Source organism: Sebastes umbrosus, chromosome 7, assembly GCF_015220745.1.
Source record: "Sebastes umbrosus isolate fSebUmb1 chromosome 7, fSebUmb1.pri, whole genome shotgun sequence".
NCBI lineage: Eukaryota > Metazoa > Chordata > Actinopteri > Perciformes > Sebastidae > Sebastes > Sebastes umbrosus.
In genome coordinates, this window is record NC_051275.1 from 13602149 (window position 1) to 13625571 (window position 23423).

Consider the following 23423-nt stretch of genomic DNA (forward strand, 5'->3'; position numbering starts at 1 on the left):
CCAGCGGCGTGCGCAGCTCAAACATGAGCTCAAACTGCGCTGTGTTGCGAGCATAGACTGCTCTCTTCTGCCAGGAAGCGACAGTTGGTGTAGCTCTGTTGTCGTCTGGGTGGAAACAGTAGGGATTATACACACTGTACAGTCCCAGAAACAGGCTAAAAGGAAAAGGAAAAAATTGCAATGAAAAACTCCTGGGAAAACTGGGAGGTTTGGCAAGTATGGGCGTAGTGTACGACTTGGTTTTGTGGGCTGCCATGTTTTAAAATATGGGTCGATATCTATCTATCCATCCATCCAGCTGGTCACAATCACTGGAGAAATTCAAATTTTGACCCATGGTGCTAAGTGAAAAATTCAAGGGTCGACAAAAATTGTGTGCCAACCCATCCAAATAGGGAAGTAGTAGATGTTGAGATGTTGAAATATTTTGCGAGATGTCCAGGAGCAGCAACTTTCCAGTCAAAACCAGCATGTTATTCAGACAGTCTGTAGGTGAACCTCTGTACTACCGCTCACACTTATCACCATTATGACGATAAAACAATAAAAAATAGACTTGTGAAAGTTGTTCTTTCATTTCTTTAATCCCATTTTTTTAATATGATTAAGTGCACCAGTTCATCACATGTCACATACTATATGCTGTCAAATTAGATATGTAACAATACTGTCAAAATAATAGTCTGAGAAGATACAGCCGCGTAAGTGAATATTTACATGTTTTATTGTTACAGCTGTTTTGCCATCACATGTTGGTTAATATTAGCCTCACAAAAAGCTATAGATAATTTGGCTCATGACATATTTAGGGAGTAAATGGGTGTGTTGCACATTGGGAGCAACTAACAACAATGGTGTACCTGAGACATACTGTACAGTATAAAGTGTTAAAGGATATAAATGTAGATTCTGGTACAACTGTGGGTATTACACCTTTATTCACATGCTTGTGTGGATATTAATTAAAGCCTATCAACAGATGTTCTGCCAGACTTGCCTGGGGTTTTCTTTGTATGTTGTTACCTTTGTTAAATGTGAGTCTTGGTTGGTTTAATGTGGGGTTTATTGTTGTATGATTGATGTATGGTTTCCCTGGGTGCCTCAGTGCTTCTTATTGTGCAGTAACATTCTTGTTTGAACACCGTTAGAAAAGGCAAAAGCCAACACATAGACTAGCAGGTGTCTTATATTTCATCTTTTCTTCCCAAACAAAAGCTCAAAGCGGAGCCAGTGTCTGATTTATACACAACTCCCTCTCCAGAGGGGTTTGTTTCCACCATTTGGTTTTCTAATATTATTTCTTAGAGCATCCTTGGAGGTTAGAAACACCTTCACATGGTTGTTTCCAAAGTAAAGACACTGGGGTCTTTACTTTATTTTTCATCAGACTTGAAATCCTTAGAAAACTTTTCGTGACTCAGTTTAAATCTTTAAAACTGTTAATGTAGGTAGTGTTTTTACCTCTCAGAAATATACTGTATTTGCAGTTTTAGCAGTGTGGTACACTTTTAGTTATTTGAAACTAGTTTTTGCAGAGTTCAGCACTCTTAATGGGAGTATATCCTCCACCCATTCATTTGGGGTGGCTATCATGCGCTCCCACAGGGCCGCCTCATAAGGAGTTGAGTCCATCCAGTCCACCAGTGCTCCATAACTTCTGCCTACAGGGAGACATAGAGACAAATACAAGCATTAAAGATTAGAGACAAGCCTGAAACATGAATCCTTTGTTTCCTTCTTTTTTCCACCATCATAAAACATCTCACAATCCCTCAGATTTATCGCTTGACCATTTGGAGGGGCCTGCCCCTCAGGTTGTGAACCACTTGACTAAACTACCAAACTGTATATGAAGTACTTCAAACTGGCTCCACCTGACGTAGCTACAGTACAACAGTAAAATGCTACATGTACACTGATGCATCAGTATTAACAATCTAATAATGTAATATCTATAATGACTGACAGGGGACATTTTTCTTCCGAATGAGAACTTTTTGCAGGCTTAAATTCAGGTGGCTACTTGATGAAAATTGATCTGAGAAAGAAAAAAACATTTTGATTTTGCCATCTGGGAGACTATAGTCCTCTCAATAGTAGGGCTGTGTATTGGCAAAAATCAGGCAATATGATACATATCATGATACAGGGGTAACTAATCAATATATTACTGTAAGCAGCACGATATATTGCGATTTTTTTTAAAATTTAATTTTAGGAAAACTGTCATAGTATGAAGAACACACCAGAATTAAACCATTTTTAGAATACAATACCACAGAATAAAACATTTATACTGCATGCAAAAAACTGCATGGTTTTTGCCCCAAACTGCATGTGATTATCATAAAATGGGCATATCTGTAAAGGGGGGACTTGTGGGTACCCATAGAACCCATTTTCATTCACATATCTTGAGGTCAAAGGTGAAGGGACTCCTGTGAAAATGGCCATGCCAGTTTTTCCTCGCCAAAATTTGGTATAACTTTGTAGCGTCATTTAGCCTTCTTCTTAACAAGCTAGTATGACATGATTGGTAGATTCCCTAGGTTTTCTAGTTTCATATGATGCCAGTACCTTCACTCTAGCTTTAAAACCGAGCCCACTACAACCTCCGAAAGATTGAATAGAAGCCGTCGGATTTTTAAGAGGTTAATTAAAAATCGATACAGTGTTTTGGAGAATCGATACAGTATTGCACAACATAAAATCGCGATACTCATGTGTATCGATATTTTCTTACACCCCTACTAAATAGAAATAAAAATCTCTCTCTATATATGTGACTATATAGTAGATAGTGAATAATGAATAAGGGAACGAATTGGTGGCTCAGTGATTACTACTGTTACCTTACAATGAGAATCTGTGTTTCAAGCCCCATTTATGCTGCTTGACAAATTTCTGCCATGTCTGCTCTTATAGTTTCTCAGTAAATAGTTTTCATATCACAGCAATAACATCACATTTTCTCCAGAAAGTGCAGTTTTCTATATAAACAACAATGCAATGCTTCAGCTGATGATCACTGCCTTTTGCACGAGTCAGATTTGGTTGGTTTGTGTATTTTGAAATGCGATGGAGCTCTCCCTCTACCAGTACCTGTTCCAGGTCCAAGCCTCAGGCCCCCCAGCAGGTTGCTGGCCAGCCTGTCTCGGTCCCAGACAGTGAGCTCCACGCAGGCTTCTGGTAGATCAGCCTGTCTGATGCCGTCGTACACCATCGTGTGGTTAAACGCTGGGTCCACTGTCCTCCGCAGCACACGTGTCTTCTGGCGACTCTTCCTGCTCGTGTCCGGCAGCACAAAGCTTGAGATGAGGGGGAAGAGGAAACATGTTATAGCAGAGAACTTCAATTGATGAAGGAATTTCGGGAGAATGCGTAATCACTTAAATTGCTTAGAGTTAGATGAGAAGATCGACACCAATCTTACATCTTTGAGTGGTATCAATCTTCTCATCTAACTCTCGCCAAGAAAGTAAATAAGAGTATTTCCCAAACTATTTAACTTAAGATGAATGTTTTGTGCATACCACTTAACATATGGGTCGATGGCAGCCCTGATTAGAGGCAAGTTCTTGCATTCTTTCACCCAAATGTGAATCTCTCCGGTGTTTGGATGCTCCTTAGTGAATCCTTTGAAGAAGAAATGACAAAATATACAAAATATTTAAAGAACCTTTTTTATAGACCATTTTAACTGCATTGCTAGGCAACAGCATGGGTCCATGTCTACTTCCTGTCAGCTGATGTCATTCATACACTGCAACAGGAAATAAACTGGGACACACTTAGAATGTTTATGTTTATGAAATGGTCTACAGAGTTGGTGGAATTGCAGATAACTACAATTTACATAAAAATAAAAAGTCTGTTTTTGAATAATAGAGTAAAACCCTGTGCGGACCTGCACTGCGGATGATCTGTGGCAGGAAACGTAAGGCTAGTCTCATCTCTCCTCGACCATGTGATGGCGCTAGAGTGGGTGCAGTCTGAAACGTTTGACAGAGTATAAATTACATCATGAAGCTTCAAAATTCCTTTGTGCATAGCTTATACAATAGTGCATGTGATATAACCAGTTCAAATAGACTCCGGGTCGATGACCACATTCTTAGATAACCTGCTGTTATTTGATGAGAAAACAACTGCTGCGGATAAAGCAAGCCTGTGTGTGTTTGTTTTTCTCCTTACCCTTGATTTCAGGGCTAAGTAGTTCATCTGGGTGTGGTTAAAGTCCCACTTGGAGAGGTCCACGTCTACCTCGCCCAGGAAACTGTTCCTGCCAAAGGTGTCGTTGTGCCAAACTGAGAGAATGAGTGTCTGGGTTCTGAGGTACTCCATGCGAACACGATACTGCGAGGACAGGGAAGAGGGAGCTGCTTTTGTTTGTTGATTATCATGGCTGCCAAGTATTAAGCATTACAGTGTGGGAAAGTGCCTGTGTTTGCTTTGTGCTACTGGCATTATATATCTGTGGATTCTTACTCTGAGGATCTCGTTGTAAGTTGGATTCAGTGTCTTCTTTTTTACAGATGTTTTCCTCTTTCCCAGATTAGCTTTGTCAGGAGACAGGTAGCTTTTGACATACCTTCAAAATCAAAAAGAGACACAGTTAGTGGCCAAAATGTAGTTTCAGACTCACATGCCAACAACTGGTAAACTAAAAAAAATTACATGCTAAGAACAATGTATGTTTTTCATAAAATGTAACCTTACACATCATCAGTTCTACTGTATTATATAGTAGTATTGTATATATCAGGGTTTGTTAACGTCTGAGACTGTGGGCCTCCCCTCAGACATACGTCCTACAGACCAAGTGTGATTTGGCCCGCTAGATGTTAACGTTTTGTTTTTTCTAATTAAAGGCCCGCGGGATCATCAGCAATCCCGACCAACTTAACTGTCTTTCGGAGGCTGTAACAGGCTCGGCATCAAAGATAGAGCAAAGGTACTGGTATCATATGAAACAAAAAAAACCTAAGGGATCTATTGGTACCAACCATGTCATGGAGGCTATATAGCACTCTGAAGTTAGGCTTAATTTTGGTGAGGAGAAACTGGCATGGCCATTTTCAAAGGGGTCCCTTGACCTCTGACTTCAAGATATGTGAATGAAAATGGTTTCTATGGGTACCCACGAGTCTCCTCTTTACAGACATGCCTACATAATAATCCCATGCATGTTTTGGCAAAAACATGGAGTTTATTGAGTGCAGTACAAATGTGTCATTTTCACCTATTCTAAAAATAGTGTATTTTAATATTTCTGCATGCTGGGGTCCCTAAACAGTCTTGGAAATGCATAAATTGGGTATGACTGGAAATAAGCACAATTGTATTCAGCAATTGGGTTTTAAGGGGTTAACTATGTTAAAGCTAAAATAGTGTTCAATTAGGGATACTTGGGATCCTGGTACCATTTTGCATCTTAACAATACAATACAATAGGTGTTTACTTTTGGCCCGTGGCCCACCATTGAGTTCCAGTTTTGGCCCTCCAAGGGAAAAACTCTGGGCACCCCTGCCATAGACACTCAACAATTGAGCCAAGATAGACTAAAATTGCTGTTTGACATAACTTCATTCTATACCAAATACACAAAAAAGGTCTGTCCTACGGCATTTATTAGTTTCTGACTCTAGGAAAGTGGGAAATTCCTCAAAATGACTGTATCTCCTTGACCAAATCACACACAATTAAGCTATTCTGATCTTCTTTTGATAACTAATGTAATATTTTGTTTCACGTCCATTCACTGAGCCTCCCCTCCCCCTGTTTGGAGGCCCACCGGGGAGGCTCGCCTCCCACTTTGAAAACCTCTGCTTCATGCTCCGCGTAAACATCCTGACTATGATCAAAACCAGGATAAGATAAACTTCCATGCTTTCAGTGGTGGTTAATTTCAGACACATCAACAGTCATTTATCTCACTATAAATGACTGACTGACTGAATATGATGACAGCTAGACTACTTCAGGTAGGCTACAGTACTCACGGATCTGAGCGGCCCCTCTTTGGGTCAACTGCAGCCAGGTCTTGGCACTCAACCACAAAGATGTGAAACTCTCTGAGTTTCTGGATGTAGTTGATGGAGAACTGGATGTTTCCCTGAACGTCCACATTCCCAAAGTCTCCGCTGTACATGGTCGTCACACTTCCACTCAGCTATAGGAGCACACACAGACAAGTAGGAAAACATGTTATATCATCAAGTGTATCTGTAATCTTTACATACATTTTTTTATTGGATAATTTGTGGTTTTCTGAAAATGACAGAGCTAATTAGTTGCAATTTAAAGGGGATCTCCACTGATGTTACACATTTTAGGCAGCGTCAGTTGCGGCTGAAGACTTCAAGTTTGAAAATGAAAACAAACCGGGGGTGTTGAGTACGCTTTTAATGGCTGTGCTTGACCGTCTGGTCCCTACCATAGACTGTATATAAAGATGGACAACATGACAGCTCCCCAAAAGTGAAGCCAAAACATCTCAATCGCCCCCTGGTGGCTGGCTGCAGTATAGGTCATAAATCCCACCTTCTCCATGTTAGCGGATGGGATATCAACCAAACTAAAAAGTCAAAGTACACGTCAAAGAATTTTTTTCCCAAAGATGGTTTCTGTCATTTTAGGTAGTTCTTATCACGCTGATGTATGTTCAAGTTTTAATTTTTCAGATAAGTTTGGTTTTAATTAGTTATTTGATGCTATAAAAAGGGGGAGAGACATCATGATTGACAGCTGTGATTGACAGCTGCTCTGAGTGAAGTGGTCACAGCCGGAGGTTCGGGTATTGTACGAGAGAGGAGATGTAACTTTAACTTTCCAAAACCGTCACAAGTCTGTGTAATAGAACAGGTGTCAATTTGATAATAGATGTAGTTATTGTTGTCGTTGTAGTTGTAGTTGTAGAGATATTATGGTTAATTGTTGTGTCTTTCTAATCAAACAACTACCGTTTGGAGCTAACATAGCAGCTAGGTGGTTCACGTTAACAAGATGCGCCCATGCTCGGCTCATGATTGGCTCGGGCGGGTGTGTGGGCGGGACCTCGGACCGCGGCTCCAGCCCCCCGACCACTACTGTGCAGACTGCAACAGTGGGAGGAAGTAGAGACGCGTCATCCATCTTTATATACAGTTTATGGTCCCTACCATGAGTCTATACCACTCCTAACAAAAAACAAATTATAGGTTAATGTCAATCCCGGAATCTCCCAATTTAAGCTTGAAAGCCAACAAGCAGCACAGTTTAAGAGAGCTGTGTCTGAGCGTAAAGCGTGCTCATGCGTTAGTGTGAACATACAGAAGAGAAAGACGCCATGCCAGAGGAGCCAGTGAGGTTATTCAAAGAGCTGCCCGTCCTTAGTCTTCTTGGGTGGTCACCGTCCTCAGAGTCAGTGTCTCCGCTATCGTCCTGAAACACAGACAGCATGCACAGAAAGCTCCATGCACAGGGATGCAGGGCAGGCTTTGACCTATTGGACTAAAAGATGCAGGGGTGGTTTTACCTCCTTCTGTAGGAACGAAGGAACCGATTTGCTCATCTTCTTCAGTTGCTCCGGATCCGAAAATAAGGATGCGGACGGCGACGGAATGGATGAAACTAAAGAGTGGTTGATTGGGAAGCAGAAGATACAAAATCTTGACTAATTTGAAGTCAAACATTATCCATAATGAAAAGGATCAGGCTTTTTTTTTTTTTTTTACCATGACTAACGCGTCTCTTGTCAGCAGCTGAGTCTTGTCTTCTTTCTTGTCCTGTGACAAACAATCAAAAGAAATCACCCAAAAGGATCTGTGCATACGGACAACGTGACCTGGAAGTTGAGGACATGCTCACGTGGTGATACGGATGCTGTGATGTCCTCCAAACTTTTAGTCAGATTTTTAGGCCGTGCTTCTGCTCGTCTCAAAGCTTTCCTTACAAGGTTTTGGCTCTCACCTTTTGGAGAGAAAAAAAGCAGTAGGGCTGGTTTTTCGTTGTTCAAATTGGTTCATGCAAATATTTGTTAACAGTCATGTCATGACTGTAAACAGCGATATTGGACAAACAGTATGTTTTTTACAGAGGACAGAGTTTTTTGTTTTTGACATGTAACGAGTTTGTATTTTGAGCTATAAGTTGATCTGAATGCAAGTTCATTGTGCACATAATGTGTCTATACTCATAATTAGGACTGCAACTAAACATTATTTTTCATGTACAATTCATATGCAGATTATTTTCTCAATTAATAGATTAATCATTTGGACTATAAAACATCCAAAACTTGCGAAAAATGTCCATCACAATATCCCAGACCACAAGGTGACGTCATAATAATAAATGGCTTGTTTTGGCCAAAAAAAACTGTCCAAAACCCCCAATATATTCAGTTTATTTCACTGCAAGACCAAGAAATGCATTTAATTCTCTAATTTGAGAACCTGGAACCATCAAAAAATGACTTATGATTGCCGATACATTTTCATTTGATCGATTAATCGACTAATCATTGCAGCTCTATAATCAATACACAAAAAAATCAATTTAGTTGTGGTAAGATGTATAAAATAAGATCATGGATGTACAAATTCTGTGAAGTCAAGCAATTCCAAGCAGCAAGTAGGAACTCAAAGATAATGTAGATAATGAATGGTACTTTAGTGTATGTTGTTAGATATAGATAGTTTTAATTTGATTCCTAACATGCTAACATAAAATGCTGTGCCTGAAATTTTACTTCTGTACTTGTTTGAGGGATCTATAGGTACAGCTAGTAAAGCTATTAAAAGCTGACATGAAGCTGCTTAACGTTTGCGAAGCATTTTTTTTTTCATCTGTGCGGTGTCAGTGAAGTAAGAGCGATGTATCGGCCAGCCCACAAATTAAACATGGGCAGCTAACCGCAGGCACACACAGTGTTTACAGAGATTTGCTTCTGCCAACACAGATAACCCGACACAGACATGATATCAAGGATACTGCTGGATATATAGTGATAATAATCGCACATGAGTCTCAAAACAGCTTTATTTTCAATACATTGTTAGAATTATGTATGAAATTTCATAAAACTGAAAATATTTCTGTTATATATTGACTATATAGCAGATCTACATGTTGATTCATTCTTGGCTTAAACTTCTTTTGTTCTCAACATTTACTACCTGCTTTAAACAGTTGTTTATTCTTTTTTTATCCAAACTTAGTATCATTTTCTGTCGGTTTTGTAATACTCAGCATCTTAATTATTGATAGATAATAAATGAAACAGCTTTACTGATTGGAAACAAGTTCATCTGCTTAGAAAAATCTATGCAAAAAAAGAAAGGTTTATCTTTTTCTAAAACTACATTTAAATTAGGGCTGTCAATAAATTAAAATATTTAATCGCAACTTAATTGAACATGTTTTATCTGTTCAAAATGTACCTTAAAGGGAGATTTGTCAAGTATTTAATACTCTTATCACCACGGGAGTGGGCAAATATGCTTGCTTAATGCAAATGTGTGTATATAGTTATTATTGGAAATCGATTAACAACACAAAACGATGATAAATGTTGTCCTGAAACCCTCACAGGTACTGCATTTAGTATAAACAATATGTTTAAATCATAACATGGCAAACTGCAGCCCAACAGGCGACAACAGCAGTCAGTGTGTCAGTGTGCTGACTTGACTATGACTTGCCCCAAACTGCATGTGAATATCATAAATTGGGCATGTCTGTAAAGGGGAGACTCGTGGGTACCCAAAGCACCCATTTTCATTCATATATCTTTAGGTCAGAGGTCAAGGGACCCCTTTCAAAATGGCCATGACAGTTTAATTACTTACTTACTAGTTACTCGTATTACACTGTAAATAAAAAAAGTTGGTGCTCACGGTTTGAACTGTTCCTGGAGTTGGACCAGGAGCCTGACGTACTGCTCACAGATGACTCCGGACCTGCATCTGAACCGCTGTTGTTTGCCCACAGGGGGCGCTGACCCGGTTTGCCGCCCCTCCTGCTGTAATGCTCCTCTACGGTCACCGGAGTGCTGGCCCTCACCGGCCCGTCCAGGTCAAACTCATACCTGGACTTTCCTTCCGACCCCTCGTCCTCCCCAGCCGGGGCGAGGGAGGTGTGCACGCTGGTCTCATCTGTCATGCCCAGGTAGTGCCGGTAGTCTCTGGGAACACATGCCCGTGCACGTGGAGTCAGAGTCTCGGCTTCCTCTGGTGATCTCCTCGGCGAGGCGCCTTTTTCGGAGTTCTGCCTCTGCTTTCTGCTCTGGGAGTGGACGGGGCTTCCATCCATTTTAAGCTCTTTTTCATCAGGAAAACACAGAGCGAACATGCTAGCGGCGCGACGCATGGAGTTTCCCCGACTGCTCGAATTGCTAAAGCTGTCTTTTCTGCTCTTTGGAGAACGAATCTCCTTTCGTGAACCGCTTGGGGATTTCATGGATTTCTCTTCTCTATTAGAGTCTTTTGAGCTCCTTTTGGACTCAGCTGTCGTATAATTAGGCAGGTTGTTTTTGCCGTCATTCGCCGCTCTTGACCCCTTTGATTGATTCTGAAGAGGTGGCGATGAATTCGTGACAGCTGGACTTGTTTTCTCTGATACGTAGTACATCTCAGGGTCACCGCTTTTTAATTCCTGAGATGAAAGCTGGGCACTTACTGGCTCTTTCCTTTTGGGGCTTTTGGGTTTGTCGGATGAAACCGATCCTTTGGTATCTGACGCGGACACGCCCCAGAACTGACGCAGAGTATTAAACTGTGTTCGGCTCGTGCTCAGGCTAGGGGACAGTTTGTCTATTCTTTGATTCAAAGGAAGAACGGTAAGATTGTGATGATTTCTATCGGAGTCTCCTTCATCGCTGCCTGAATAATTTCCAATTGATGTCAGATCGTACTCTGACTTCGTATATCTTTTAGTCAGTTTTCCTTGATTTGCACCACGAGCGACTTTCCCATCACCAAGAGCTTTAGGTTTGCCGGTGTAAAACGGAGAATTCCTCTCCTGCTCCCAGAAAGATTTGAGCTGCTTTATCTTCTCAGTACTTTCTTGACGCGGTACACCTTGTCTGTTTGAGTGAGGACTGATAATTCTGTCTTTACTAGATGTATCCTCCTTTCGTTTAGAAGACACGCCTGATTCCACGCTTTTATCCTCACTATCCCTCGTCAGTGGATCTTCACTTAAACCTCTACGCATTGGTGTTTTGTAGTCCACAGATGGGCTGTTTCTGGATAAATAGAGCTTCTCAGAGTCTGGATCTGTATCCAGCTGAGACACAGGAATAGTCTTGGACAGTTCTTCTTGCAGTGAGGTTTCTCTAGATTGGGAAATACTGTCAGGTTGTGGACTAGACTGGATGGGTGTTCTTGGCTGTGGACCAAGTCTGGTTACACATAAGATCTCAGTGTCTGAACCTCTTCTGTCAGCTTCTTGGGGACTGGCTGCTAACTTTAAATAATCTGAGTTGTATCTTGAGTGGACATCATCTCCAGTATCTTTCTGCTGATCATGAATCCCCTTCCCGTTGTATATTCCAGGCACAGTGGGCATATCAGGCGCTCTGTCGGGTTTGTCCAATTTCTCCTCATCTTTCTCCGGTGAGAGGTAAACAGGTTTTTGTCCTTTGTCGCCTTTGCCGATAAGTATTTTAGGTCCCGTGTCGCTTTTCTCCCAGAATGACTTCAGATCAGAGATTTGGTTTGGTTGGCTTTCATCGTTATCATCTTTAACTTCCTGTGACCGCATTCTGTCTCTGGTATCCCCTTTCACCTCTTCTTGTGTTTCTCTGTCTGTAGCTCTTAACTCTTTGGCCTCACTGGTCTGTCTTTGGAAGTGTTTTCTCCTCATTTCAAGGGGTTCATTCTTTCTATTGCTTATAATATCCCCAACATCTTTTTGTAATAAATCTTCAACTCTTAATTTCCTGATTTCTACTTGTTTATCAGAGCTATTTGTGGACTTTGGACCGTCTTCGGTGTTTTGCCAATCGAGGCTGTCTGTGCTGCGGCTGAACCAGTCCAGCACCTTCGCGATGGAGTCTTCATCGCCGGTGGGACTGGTGGTCTGAGTGGATAATTGAAACGCGTGTTTCTGGTTGGATTTCTTCTGCGTTTGCTGATCAGATTTATCAATGAAATTGAGATCATAAGATACTGGAGGATCTGGATCTGAAAAGAAATATACAAAAAGAGATTTAAGTACTTGTCAGAAAGCTACTGTGCTGCGGCAGGTTTGCCATATCTCCCAGGAACCCACATTTTTTATTAACATGAATAAGGGTACATGTCCACAGGGGCGTTTTATCACGAGGGATCATCTTGCTTCCCAGCTTTGGAAGTCTGATGCGCTGCCACTAGACACAAGGCACCTGATTGGACGAACGCTCATCCTCGTGGGCTGCTGAAACAACATGTCGGCTCGTTTGGAAACTTCTTTTCTCTCTTATATCACAAAAATAGTTCACCAAAATGTGTTTACATTTTATGCGAGAAATAAGCCCCGTGTCTCAAATCACACCGTCACGCTACCAGAATGCATTGCACGGCTGCTTACATAGACAATGAATGGGAAGCGTGGAGAGGACGGAGACTGTGGACACGTACCATAAGAGTCAGTTATGCCAGCTGCACTGTGAGGCTGCACTTTGAACCGAATGCTGACGCCAGAAGGCTAACATGCTCACGATGACAATGCTAACATGCTGATGTTTAGCAGGTATAATGTTTACCATGTTCACATTTTGCTAAAACGGCTGAGGCTGATGTGAATGTTATTAGTTTTGCAGGTATTTGATTATAAAACAAAGAATGGGACAAATTGAATTTTAAATCCTCTGATGTTGCTAGATGAAAAGTTAAGGGCCAAAGTGAGTCAGTGAGTGTTTCCATCAACTACCTTTATTATTTATTACATTTGTATTATTGCTGCTTCCCACCTGCTAAGATGGCATTTGTGTTTTTTTAATGACTAAATTTGTCTCCTCTGATGCACCTGCACCCTGGTGTGTTTTCATCAGCTGCTATGGTGATAGAGAGGGGGGTGACATGCAACAGGGCCCCCTGTGGGCTCTAACTAATAAAAAAATAATCCGTCAGCCTGTATCACATCTTGTTTTTTTTCGATATGCAATGGATGGATGGAAACATCCCTTCTACCTCTTTTTTTTCATGAAAATTAATGAAGATCAGACAAAACTACAGCCACGCTTTAGTTCAGATGGGTCACAAGATAATTAAATGAATAAGAAAGAAATACTATGTTTTTGCCTTTTCTTGGGCAATACAGAGGGCAACCTCAGGGTCTGAAAAGTGAGGCCAATGCTGAAGTGCCTTAAACTTGCATTCTTTCTAACAGCCAGCAGGGGGCGACTCCTCTGATTGCAAAGAGAGGTCTGATTGTATAGAAGTCTATGAGATTATTTATTTATTAACTCAGTAAACATTGTAAACATGAGTTTATGGTCTCAATCGCTAGCTTCAAGTCGTCTTCAATACAGCATGATGTTCATTTAGTAAATTATGGTCCCATTTAGAGTCAAATAGACCATAAAGCAGGGGATGCTTTAGGGCGTGGTTACCTTGTGATTGACAGGTCGCTACCACGGCGTTGTCCGGTCTGGGTGTTGCCTGCGGTTTTGCCTGCGCTTTTGCCTTAGTACTTTCACCGTGTGATTTCAGTTCATGAAAGTTAATTGTAACATTTTGGATGCCTAAAAATGTCTTATTCAGCGTTTGGTTGTACTCCACCCTCGCGTGTCAAAAACTAAGATGACGATGGCCAAAATGACGAACTCAAGGCTTCAAAACGGCATTCCACAAACCAAATGGGTGACGTCATGACTGCGTGACTGCATCCACTTACAGTATATGGTAAATACTGCAAACTTTTACCTCTTTAGACCTCTAAAAATCCTTAAAATTAAACAATCTGAGAAGAAAAAGTCGCTCTGAGGTTGAACTGCTCACAACTCTTGTCACAAGTATTCATCATTTTAAGGGTCCAAAGGTTAAGAACCACAGCCTCAGTTGACATTTGAGGACTAATTCAAACATATTTTTAAGTAGTAAACAGTAAGTAAGTAAATTCTTGTTACTGGACTGACCCACAGTGCTCCGGGGCAGACTCAGCTCTTCCTGCCTCATTGCTGCTCCCACGCTGCTGTCGTTTTCTCTGTCTGAATCCTGAATGCTGCCTGTGTGCAGGACGACAGTGTTCAACGCCGCATGTTCTCTTTGTGTCCGATCATCTATTTCATCGCTCTCCTGTGGGATCTCTCTGTCAGTGGAGGTATCACTCCTCTTGTACGTGGCTGATCTGAAATTATACAGGCTGTGAGTGGAGGGACGAGAGAGTTTAATTAAAATATTGTGGTCAGTGTCGTGGGAGGAATCGTCCACTGACCTGTCTCTTGTTATAGAAGGTGGCTTTCTTTCTCTCTCCAGACTGGAATTAGACGAAACCTGAGATACATCACAGAGAGGCTGCTGGGAGTTTTCATCTAGAGGTTTGGATGGCTGAGATTCTTGATTAGAATCAATCCTTTTCTGCGGCATTTCATATTGGCCCTTCAGGTAGGACTGGTTAGAGCTCTCACTGGACCTTCGTTGGAGGCTCCGTCTTGGGGCGGGAACAATCCCCGCTGACCCTCCCAGAGCGTCTAACACCAGGCTGTTGCTTTCTGACTGACTGGAGGTACGTCTTGAGAGAAATGTCCTCCTCTTTGGCACTGGCCTTAAACCTACAGAGGAGCCCTCTGATGTGAGGGAGCCACCCGAAGTCTGATTGGCCTCTGCTTGGTGGCTCTTCAGTGGAAATATGGGCTCTGAGGGAAACAACGGAAGATCTAGATTACAGATTCAATACTGCGCTGCAATCTCTTTGTTTGCACGTTCATTTTTATGTTATCATGTGGTCAATCTCTATTTCGCAGCCTCACAAATGTGTCTGAAGTTTCAATTCCAACCTGTCTCAGATGACTCCTGGTCGTGACTGGTTGACGTGTCATCATCATCTTCGGATGGGGCAACAACAATAAGGGAAGCACGGTTGAAAGGGTTGTGCCTCGGCTTGAAGGAAAATTACTATAATTAATGTTTGGCATTGCGATATGACTGTAACACAAGGTTGCATTAAAGCAAGGAAAACAGTTACAGAAAAACCTGTTTTGTACCGATCTTGGAGAGCGGCCCGCTGAATTTAGATTCTCTTTTTCTGCATCGCTGTGGGAAAAATAAATGAAATATTTAGTCCGGGAAGGTGAATTTCAAGCACTATAAGCATCAGATGAAGTGCAGTTTAACATGATGCGCCTGCTGCAAAACATCTCAGCAGCAAAAAAAAATTCTCATAAGTGAACTGTACTGTAGTGTGCATGACTGGAGCTTGCTTACTTGTAAATGCCACCGACATCAAAGAGAAAGATGTCTACCAAACCTAATCAACTAAAATATCAAAGGAATTCTGTGGCTGAATAAGAGGATTCATACCACGGGAAAGCAAATTTATTTGATTGCATTTAAAATGCATGTGATGAAACACAGGAACTACAGCATTATCAGGCTGCAAATAGACTTTAGGCAATTACATTCTTGAGACTATTGTGTGTTTAGGGAATGTGTAGCTCTCTGCACAAAGTACAGAAGCTCCATCAGAAAGCAAATATTGACCCAACTTGTAATAGAATCATGTGAAAGGTGTCTCAGCTGACGCACAACGTTACTTAAAGGAACAGTGTGTAGCACTGTAGTAGGGATCTATTAGCAGAAATGGAATATAACATTCATAATTATGTTTTCATTAGTGTTTAATCACCTGAAACTAAGAATTGTTTTGTTTTCGTTAGCTTAGAATGAGCCCTTCATATCTACATAGAGAGCGGGTCTACTGGTGCCTTCAAATGAAACTCGTGAGCTCGTGTTTACAACACGGGAAGTTGTGTACACGATATGCGTGACGTTCAAGTGGTTAAGTCGTGAGAACACAGCTGCTAAGCAACGGCAATATTACTGTTACTGTTTGCGTCTAGAAGCCACAGAGGCTAACAACTTAGCAAGCTAGCAAGTGGGTAACAAGATGCGGCCTTGGGAATATCAACATTTTCCTCAGACATATATATAAAATTATGAAGAAAAACAATATACGACAAAAATTACAATATATTAAGTTATAATGCACCGAATTTTTTTTTACTTCCATGGCCTCCGCCATTTCTGACAACGTCAACAAACAAGTCCCAAGTCGTGAACTCGGAGCTTTCAGAAACTTTCCACTTTTCGAGGTTATGAATACCACAAGAGGGAGGCGTTCATAAGGACTCTTTTCATGAACACGGTAAATACGACCCCCTTTGAAGGCACCACTCCTCAGGGAGTCCGCCATGTTGCTCCGCCATGTTTCTACGGTATAGCCCAGAACGGACAAACCAAACACTTTGCGAGAGCTGGCACTAGAGAGAGCCTTTTGTGTGTTTATGTTACCTGAAGGCCACCGTAATTCTCTGACAAGCTTGTGAAACTGCGGTAACATGAGCCACAGAGTGCAAAACCGTGGTACCGCCAGCCACCGTCTGACTTCCATTACTCCAAAAGTAGTGTTATTATGGTAAGGATGGCCTCTGAGTGAGGAGAACGGCTTTACCACGGCTTTGCACTTGGTGGCTCACGTTACAGCAGTCTCGGAAAGGGAGGAGTGAGCGTAGGGGTACTCAGGGGGTTGCAATCTGCAACCACACCACTAGATGTCAAAACATCCTACACACTGTACCTTTAAATTGTAAATTGCAAACTGTAAAAGTATTCATCATAATAATCCAGTTACTTTGAAAAAAAGACTATTGTCCTGTTGTTCTGAGGTATTCTACCTCAGCAGGATAGGGGTAACATCCTCATCCTTTTGGTGGAATTTTTTAATTCCAGAAATAACCACCACACTAACACACACAGCCACTTCTCATTCATTATGCCAAGAGATCTACTGAGTTAAACACTTTGCTCAACTGTCGATCCGTTAATCCCTTAATATGTCAGACCACATTCAGCAGTGTTGTGAGCAATAGCTGCTGCTGGACTATAAAACAGACATATTCCCAGTTAGCACCACCTATGTTTACTCAGGCTGAGTCACAAGACACCACACACACTGCACACAAATACTGTATACACAGAGAGAGAGAGAGAGAGAGAGAGGAGCTGCTCCGGTATTTCAAAATTGAGTCGAGTTCTTCAATGTCATCTGAAGACATTATACGTTGCCACACCATTTCAAGTCAACACCGTGGCAGGCTAAATAATAATATGATTGGTAAATCTATGAATAAGAAAGGATGGTGTACTTGATCTCCTGCGGCTGTAGTGTTTCCAAACATCTGGCAGGTTTTGGTGGAGCGACGATGTCTGAACCTCGACTGCTGGGCGTCCTTGATCGTTCACTTCTGAGAGAACCGTCTGCAGCAGAAAGGAGCTTATGAATAACAACAATCAAATTCAAATTATTTTTATATAGCGTCAAATCATAACAGAAGTTATCTCGAGACGCTTTCCATATAGAGCAGGTTTAGACCGTACTGTATAATTTAGAGACCCAACAAGAGATCCCCCATGAGCCTGCATTCTTAATCGACAACGGCAAGGAAAAACTCAGGGTGGGCGGCCATCTGCCTCGACCGGTTGGGTTTATATAGACTTTAGCAGCCGGTTGTATCCTCCTAAGTATTTTTTATCCCACAGTTGTCAATGATCTTCCCTGAAGGATAAATTTTTGCCCGGGGCAAAACTAACGTTTAAATCCAACATTTTCGCTTTAATTTTCTTCTCTTCTGTAATCTGGTGTAGTCAGATTAGGCAGCAAAGTTTGGATTTAAACCTTGGTTTCGCCCCGGGGAAACATTGTTTACTTCCAGGAAGCCAGTCTGAGACATCTGAGGTATCGTTAAAAATACCCCTGAAGATATAACCTGCTGCTGGATAACAGGTAAAACAATAAATATAAAGAGTGCTCGAGCTAGAACATGTGCTTTAAAACAAGCCCTTTGTCAACAATGTAGAACAAACACACCTAAACCAGGTTTCCTCTGTTTCATGGAGGCCAGGATGATCTCCGAGCCGTGGATCGTGTCCATGTGTCTGCGAGACTTGGCCTCGTAGAACCACTCTCCAGACAGGTACTTCAGCTCGGTGTCGGACTGCGAGCCGCTGTCTAGTATTTGCTCCAGTTTCCTGGAGGAGAAACACGAAAGACACATTTACAAAATGCTTAATTCAACGTTTGTCATTCATCGTCTGTTTATGCAATAGGTCGATCCAAGCTGAGTGCAAGACAACGCTTACTTTAAGTTCTGACAGCGTTTTAATTCAGTTTGAGCAGCACTAATCTCTAAATATGAGGTGAAATATAAAGCCAAGGGCCAACAAAGAAGGGACAAACCACAACAGGTTGTTTTAGCGTTGTCGTCACAACTGGATACAATTTTGTTTTGGGTTTGATAAATTTTATTTAAGGCTATCACAGTTAACAGGATAATATCGCAAATTTGTTTTAAACCACTAATTTCTTTAACGCAACTTGCGATTTTTAGGTTGTAGCGGGCTCAGTTTTATAGCTTTTATAGTTGAGGATAAGGAATCCATTGGTACCAACCAATGTCATACTAGCTTGTCTGGAAGGAGGTTAACTAACGCTCCAAACTTTTTTGGCGAGGAAAAACTGCAATGGCCATTTTCAAAGGAGTCCCTTGACCTCTGACCTCAAGATATGTGAATGAAAATGTGTCCTATGGGTACCCACGAGTCTCCCCTTTACAGACATGCCCACTTTATGATAATCACATGCAGTTTGGGGCAAGTTATAGTCAAGTCAGCACACTGATGTACTGTGTTTGCCATGTTATGATCTGAGCATATTTTTTATGCTAAATGCAGTACCTGTGAGGGTTTCTGGACAATATTTGTCATTGTTTTGTGTTGATAATTGATTTCTAGTGATATATACATACATTTGCAGAAAAGCCCTACCTCTCCCATGTTGATAAGAGTATTAAATACTTGACAAATCTCCTTTTAAGGTACATTTTTAAACAGATAAAAGAAATTTGATTTAATTTGCAATTAATCGCGATTAACTATGGACAATTATGCAATTAATGGCGATTCAATATTTTAATCAATTATTTTAATTTTAATATCTTAAGAGTTTAAGAGGGTAAAATGTTTATCATTTAATATTATTTTCATTGCATCATGTATCATTCTTTTACTCCACTTTGAACTCCAAAACCAACTTTACATAACAGTTGCACACATGATCTATCTCAAGGAAAGAATTCGGAAAAACATTCCCATTAAGTTCAAATTGAATCAAAGGGAAATGACTGATCCACCTCATCGTTCCTTTTGATGGGGAAGCACAGCGGTCATGTGAAAAAAGGGTAGCACATTATTACAGGCTGTTGGCTTAATCCTTTTACACCAAACCGGCAGAGACACAGCGAGCATTCAGACTCCCGCTGATGAAAAAAAATACAAAGTTGGCCGGCCAATTCCATTAAACTCACAATGAAAAGCACATTGTTTCATGACATTCTTGACTCTTGTGAATGAAATGAAACACATCTTCAAAGAGGTTTTTTTTTTTTGTCAGTTTACATGCATGACTGCATTTTTATTGGGAAAGAAGAAGTTTGTTTCTGCGCATGGGAGGGATCAGAAATGATACTGGGCCTATTGTTTGTCTTAACAAGCCTTAGATATACACCGAGAAGAATGTTTGGCCCCTCCCAAAGGTTCAACAGAGAGCTTAACAGCTGACTTTAAATTGGAGCTGCAATATGTGCCTTTAATTCCAAGCTGAAAGGAGGCACTAGTATGAGGCTCTTCACAGGTGAGGTGTCTCTCATCATTGAGGCCTTTAAGGGTTTCTATTCTTGTCTGTCAGAGCAGCGTGACCCTCTCCCATGTGTGGACTGGCTGTAATCTAATTGCCCATCTCACATTGCGGCTCCTCAGTGATGGAGGCGACGTCTGTGTCCAGACAAGCTGTTATTGCGTTATTCTGTTATGGCCAGACAAGTATTATTTTGACCGTCCCACAAAGGCCTCTTCTCATAAAACAGGCAATGAAAGGACTTATTAAATTATTAAAATTACATTAGCTGAATAACACGACATTAGGGGCAAAACTTTTTTCTGCTCGAGTTTGATGCTGTAGTCATCTGAAGCACCTTAAAAAACACAAATAAAGGATGTCAGATTTCTTTTGGCTGATATGTTTTTCTACCTGATTCTCTCCTCCTCAGCCTTCTTCAGTTCGGCGTCCCTCCTCAGCACCGTCATTATCGCCCCCTGCTCCTCCTCCGTCAGGTGGCTCAGGTCGATCATGGTTCCTCCTGCTTCTCTCAGCTCATCTGGCAGATGTGGAAACGCTCAGCGAGCAGGGAGCAACCACCAGCTGGGTCTGTCACTGTCAGGTAAATTCGCACAAAGTCACATCCTAAAAAGTTTTGTTATTGTTCTTATATTTTACAACCTTGTTAATGCCCACTAAATATCCATGTAAATAAATCTCAAGGTATGAATTACAGGACAGGCAGTCCCTAACTGTTTGGTGAGTTGTTTCTAAAAATAAGTGACCACAACCCAGCATGCAATTCTTCAGCCATTGAACTCCAGTGACCTCCATACAACAGGCCTGTGATTAAGGACAGTGAATGCAGTGGCGCCCATTAGCTCCAAATCAGAAACATCTGCAACACTTGAAGAAGCCATTCCAAAAAGTCCACCAAGTTATTGTGAGGTGACACATGAGTCACTGTAGCTTCTGTTTCTGAGCAGAGGTGGAAAGCAACTAAGTAGATTTATTCAGGAACTGAACTTAAATAACATTTTGAGGTAGCCTACTCTACTTCCATTTCAGAGGGAAATATTGTATTTGACCGCTTTAGTTACTAGTTACTTTATTGATTAAGATTTTACATTAAAAACATGTAACATATATACTTATATATGTATATATACTGTATGTGTATACATACATTACATATATGTGTATATATATGTATATATACATAAATATATTAGGGCTGTCAAAGTTAACGCGATAACGCGTTAATGCAAATTTGTTTCAACGCCACTAATTTCTTTAACGCATTAACGCAACTTGTGATTTTTAGGTTGTAGTGGGCGCAGTTTTAATGCTATAGGGTTGTTATGAATGAAGTGAAGATACTGGCATCATATGAAACTAGAAAACTTAAGGAATCGATTGGTAACAACCATGTCATACTAGCTTATCGCTAAGGAGGCTAAATAACGCTCAAACTTTACGCTAAATTTTGGCAGGGAAAAACTGTCATGGCCATTTTCAAAGGGGTCCCTTGACCTCTGACCTCAAGATATGTGAATGAAAAAGGGTTCTATGGGTACCCACGAGTCTCCCCTTTACAGACATGCCCACTTTATGATAATCACATGCAGTTTGGGGCAAGTCATAGTCAAGTCAGCACACTGACACACTGACAGCTGTTGTTGCCTGTTGGGCTGCAGTTTGTCATGTTATGATTTGAGCATATTTTTTACTGTAAATGCAGTACCTTTGAGGGTTTCTGGACAATATTTGTAATTGTTTTGTGTTGTTAATTGATTTCCAATAATGAATACATATATTTGGATAAAGCAAGCACATTTGTCCACTTCCTTGTATTAAATAAATAGTATTAAATACTTGACAAATCTCCCTTTAAGGTACATTTTGAACAGATGAAAAAATGGAATTAATTAATTTAATTAATTTGCGATTAATCATGATTAAATATTTTAAGTGATTGACAGTCTTTATATATATATAAAAATCCAATATTGCTTATTAATAATAATAGTTATGTAATAATCATTAATAATGGAATAATAATAATAATTTCCTGCAGAATGCCTACTTTTACTTTCTTCTCTGATAATACTTTTACCTAGGTAAAAGATCTGAGCACTTCTTCCACCACTCCTTCTACACCATAAATCTATCATGTGTGCTCCTTTTGCATGTTTATTTAAGAACTAGTTGTTGACTCAGCAGCTCTGTAGACAAACTCACTGACTGTTCTTTCAACATGCAAAAACACACTTAAAAGTACTTGACAGTGAAATGATATAATGTCTAAGTCATACATGTCTTTTGCGCAACTGCAGATTCTAAGATAAATGTGAACAAGCTGCAGGAGGACAATGCTGGAAATGTTGCCTTGTCATGAAAACAATGAGAAGAACTCCCCCACTGTCTCGCTTGTTGCTGAAATACATATTTGATTACACCTTCCTCCGACACCTGTCACCCAGTCAGATGTACAGAGATGCTATTATGTCCCTTATGAAAACATTATAATGCAAGCACAAATTGACATATGTTTAAATTGAAAGATTCAGAGTGTGTCACCTACCTTACAGGACACCTGCAGGCTTGTTCCAGACTGCTCCTGTAACTCCCATCATGATGTGTCGGTTAACAAATAAACCAGGTGAAGTAGGTGTGGTGGTGTTTGCTTCCTCCACAGGTCTGCTGCTGCTGCTGCTGCTGGATGAGCTGGACTCCCCGGACAGCAGCTGAGGAGAGGGGGGCGGACTCTGTGTGGAGGGATGGGGAGGACCTGACATGTGCAGCCAGCTGAGGAGTTCAATACTTTTTTCAGTGAGGTGTCATCTGTGCTGTGATGGAAGGTGGCGTCCAGCAGATGTCCTCAGTTTCCACACGTTGAGTCTCTGTGATAGTTGATACCATTATGTGTGTTTGACAAAAGGGTGTGGACATCCCCACAGGAAGCCCAGGAGGACCTGAGGCATTTCAAACTGCAATTACAAGTTCACAATGCAAATATGTTTAATAATAATAAGGTGTCTGAAGGCCGTAAAAGGGTTTGGAGGGCCACAGTGGCCCTGCCCTTACAAAAAAGAAGTTTATTCAAATATGCTATTAGTATACTTCTTTTAAACTTAAAATAAGAGAGTATGCTTTCAGATTACTTTTATGTACCTATCAGAGTTAAACTTAACATTATTATACCTCAGTATACTTGGCTTATACAAACAAGTATACAGAAAAGTCGACTTGGCAAGTAAACAGGAAAGTTCAAGTATACTTGGCTTATACTGAAAAGTATACAGAAAAGTATATTTGGCTAAGTACTATAAATTCACTTAAGAAAACTTACAAGTATACTTGGAGTAAAAACTATTAAACTAGTAGTTTATGCTACAAGTATATAACTAGTAAACTAACAGTATAAGTTCACTTGTAGTATAGTTCTTATTATAGCTGCAGTACAAAATACAACTTGGATGTAAGTTTACTACTCTTAATTTTAAAATATACTTAAAAGTATACTTTTATAAATTAAAAAGTTGGCCAATTTAGTCACATAAGTATTGAAGTAGTACACTTACAA

General features: G+C 40.7%; 1 protein-coding gene across 3 annotated transcripts; it reads right to left on the reverse strand.

Annotated features, from left to right (window-relative positions):
* Positions 1–565: 565 nt before the first annotated feature.
* sytl2b (synaptotagmin-like 2b) lies at positions 566–22662 on the reverse strand. 3 transcript variants are annotated; one of them, XM_037776467.1, is made up of 20 exons: positions 22422–22657; positions 20270–20452; positions 18053–18213; positions 17331–17442; positions 15171–15219; positions 14964–15066; positions 14402–14822; positions 14103–14314; positions 9880–12168; positions 7850–7951; positions 7717–7767; positions 7518–7612; positions 7313–7423; positions 6004–6173; positions 4489–4591; positions 4195–4356; positions 3908–3992; positions 3534–3636; positions 3103–3308; positions 566–1661 (listed from the first exon to the last, which is right to left on the reverse strand). In XM_037776467.1, exons 2-20 carry the CDS (start codon positions 20368–20370, stop codon positions 1513–1515), a joined length of 4785 nt encoding a protein of 1594 aa, XP_037632395.1. In that variant the 5' UTR covers positions 20371–20452; positions 22422–22657; the 3' UTR covers positions 566–1512. The 3 variants fall into 3 exon arrangements, 2 of the variants coding, with proteins under 2 accessions (XP_037632395.1, XP_037632397.1); XM_037776469.1 differs by lacking the exon at positions 7313–7423 and having other exon boundaries at positions 22422–22658; XR_005207714.1 differs by lacking the exons at positions 566–1661; positions 3908–3992 and having other exon boundaries at positions 3166–3308; positions 22422–22662.
* Between the last annotated feature and the right edge of the window lie 761 nt (positions 22663–23423).

Excerpts from the sequence above, each read along its gene's own strand:
- sytl2b (XM_037776467.1), bottom strand. The coding sequence starts at position 20,370 with ATGATCGACCTGAGCCACCTGACGGAGGAGGAGCAGGGGGCGATAATG. Across the intron at positions 15,220-17,330 it reads CTACAGCCGCAGGAGATCAA|CGATGCAGAAAAAGAGAATC; the intron begins GTACACCATCCT and ends TTTTTCCCACAG. Across the intron at positions 7,424-7,517 it reads CTTCGTTCCTACAGAAGGAG|GACGATAGCGGAGACACTGA; the intron begins GTAAAACCACCC and ends TCTGTGTTTCAG.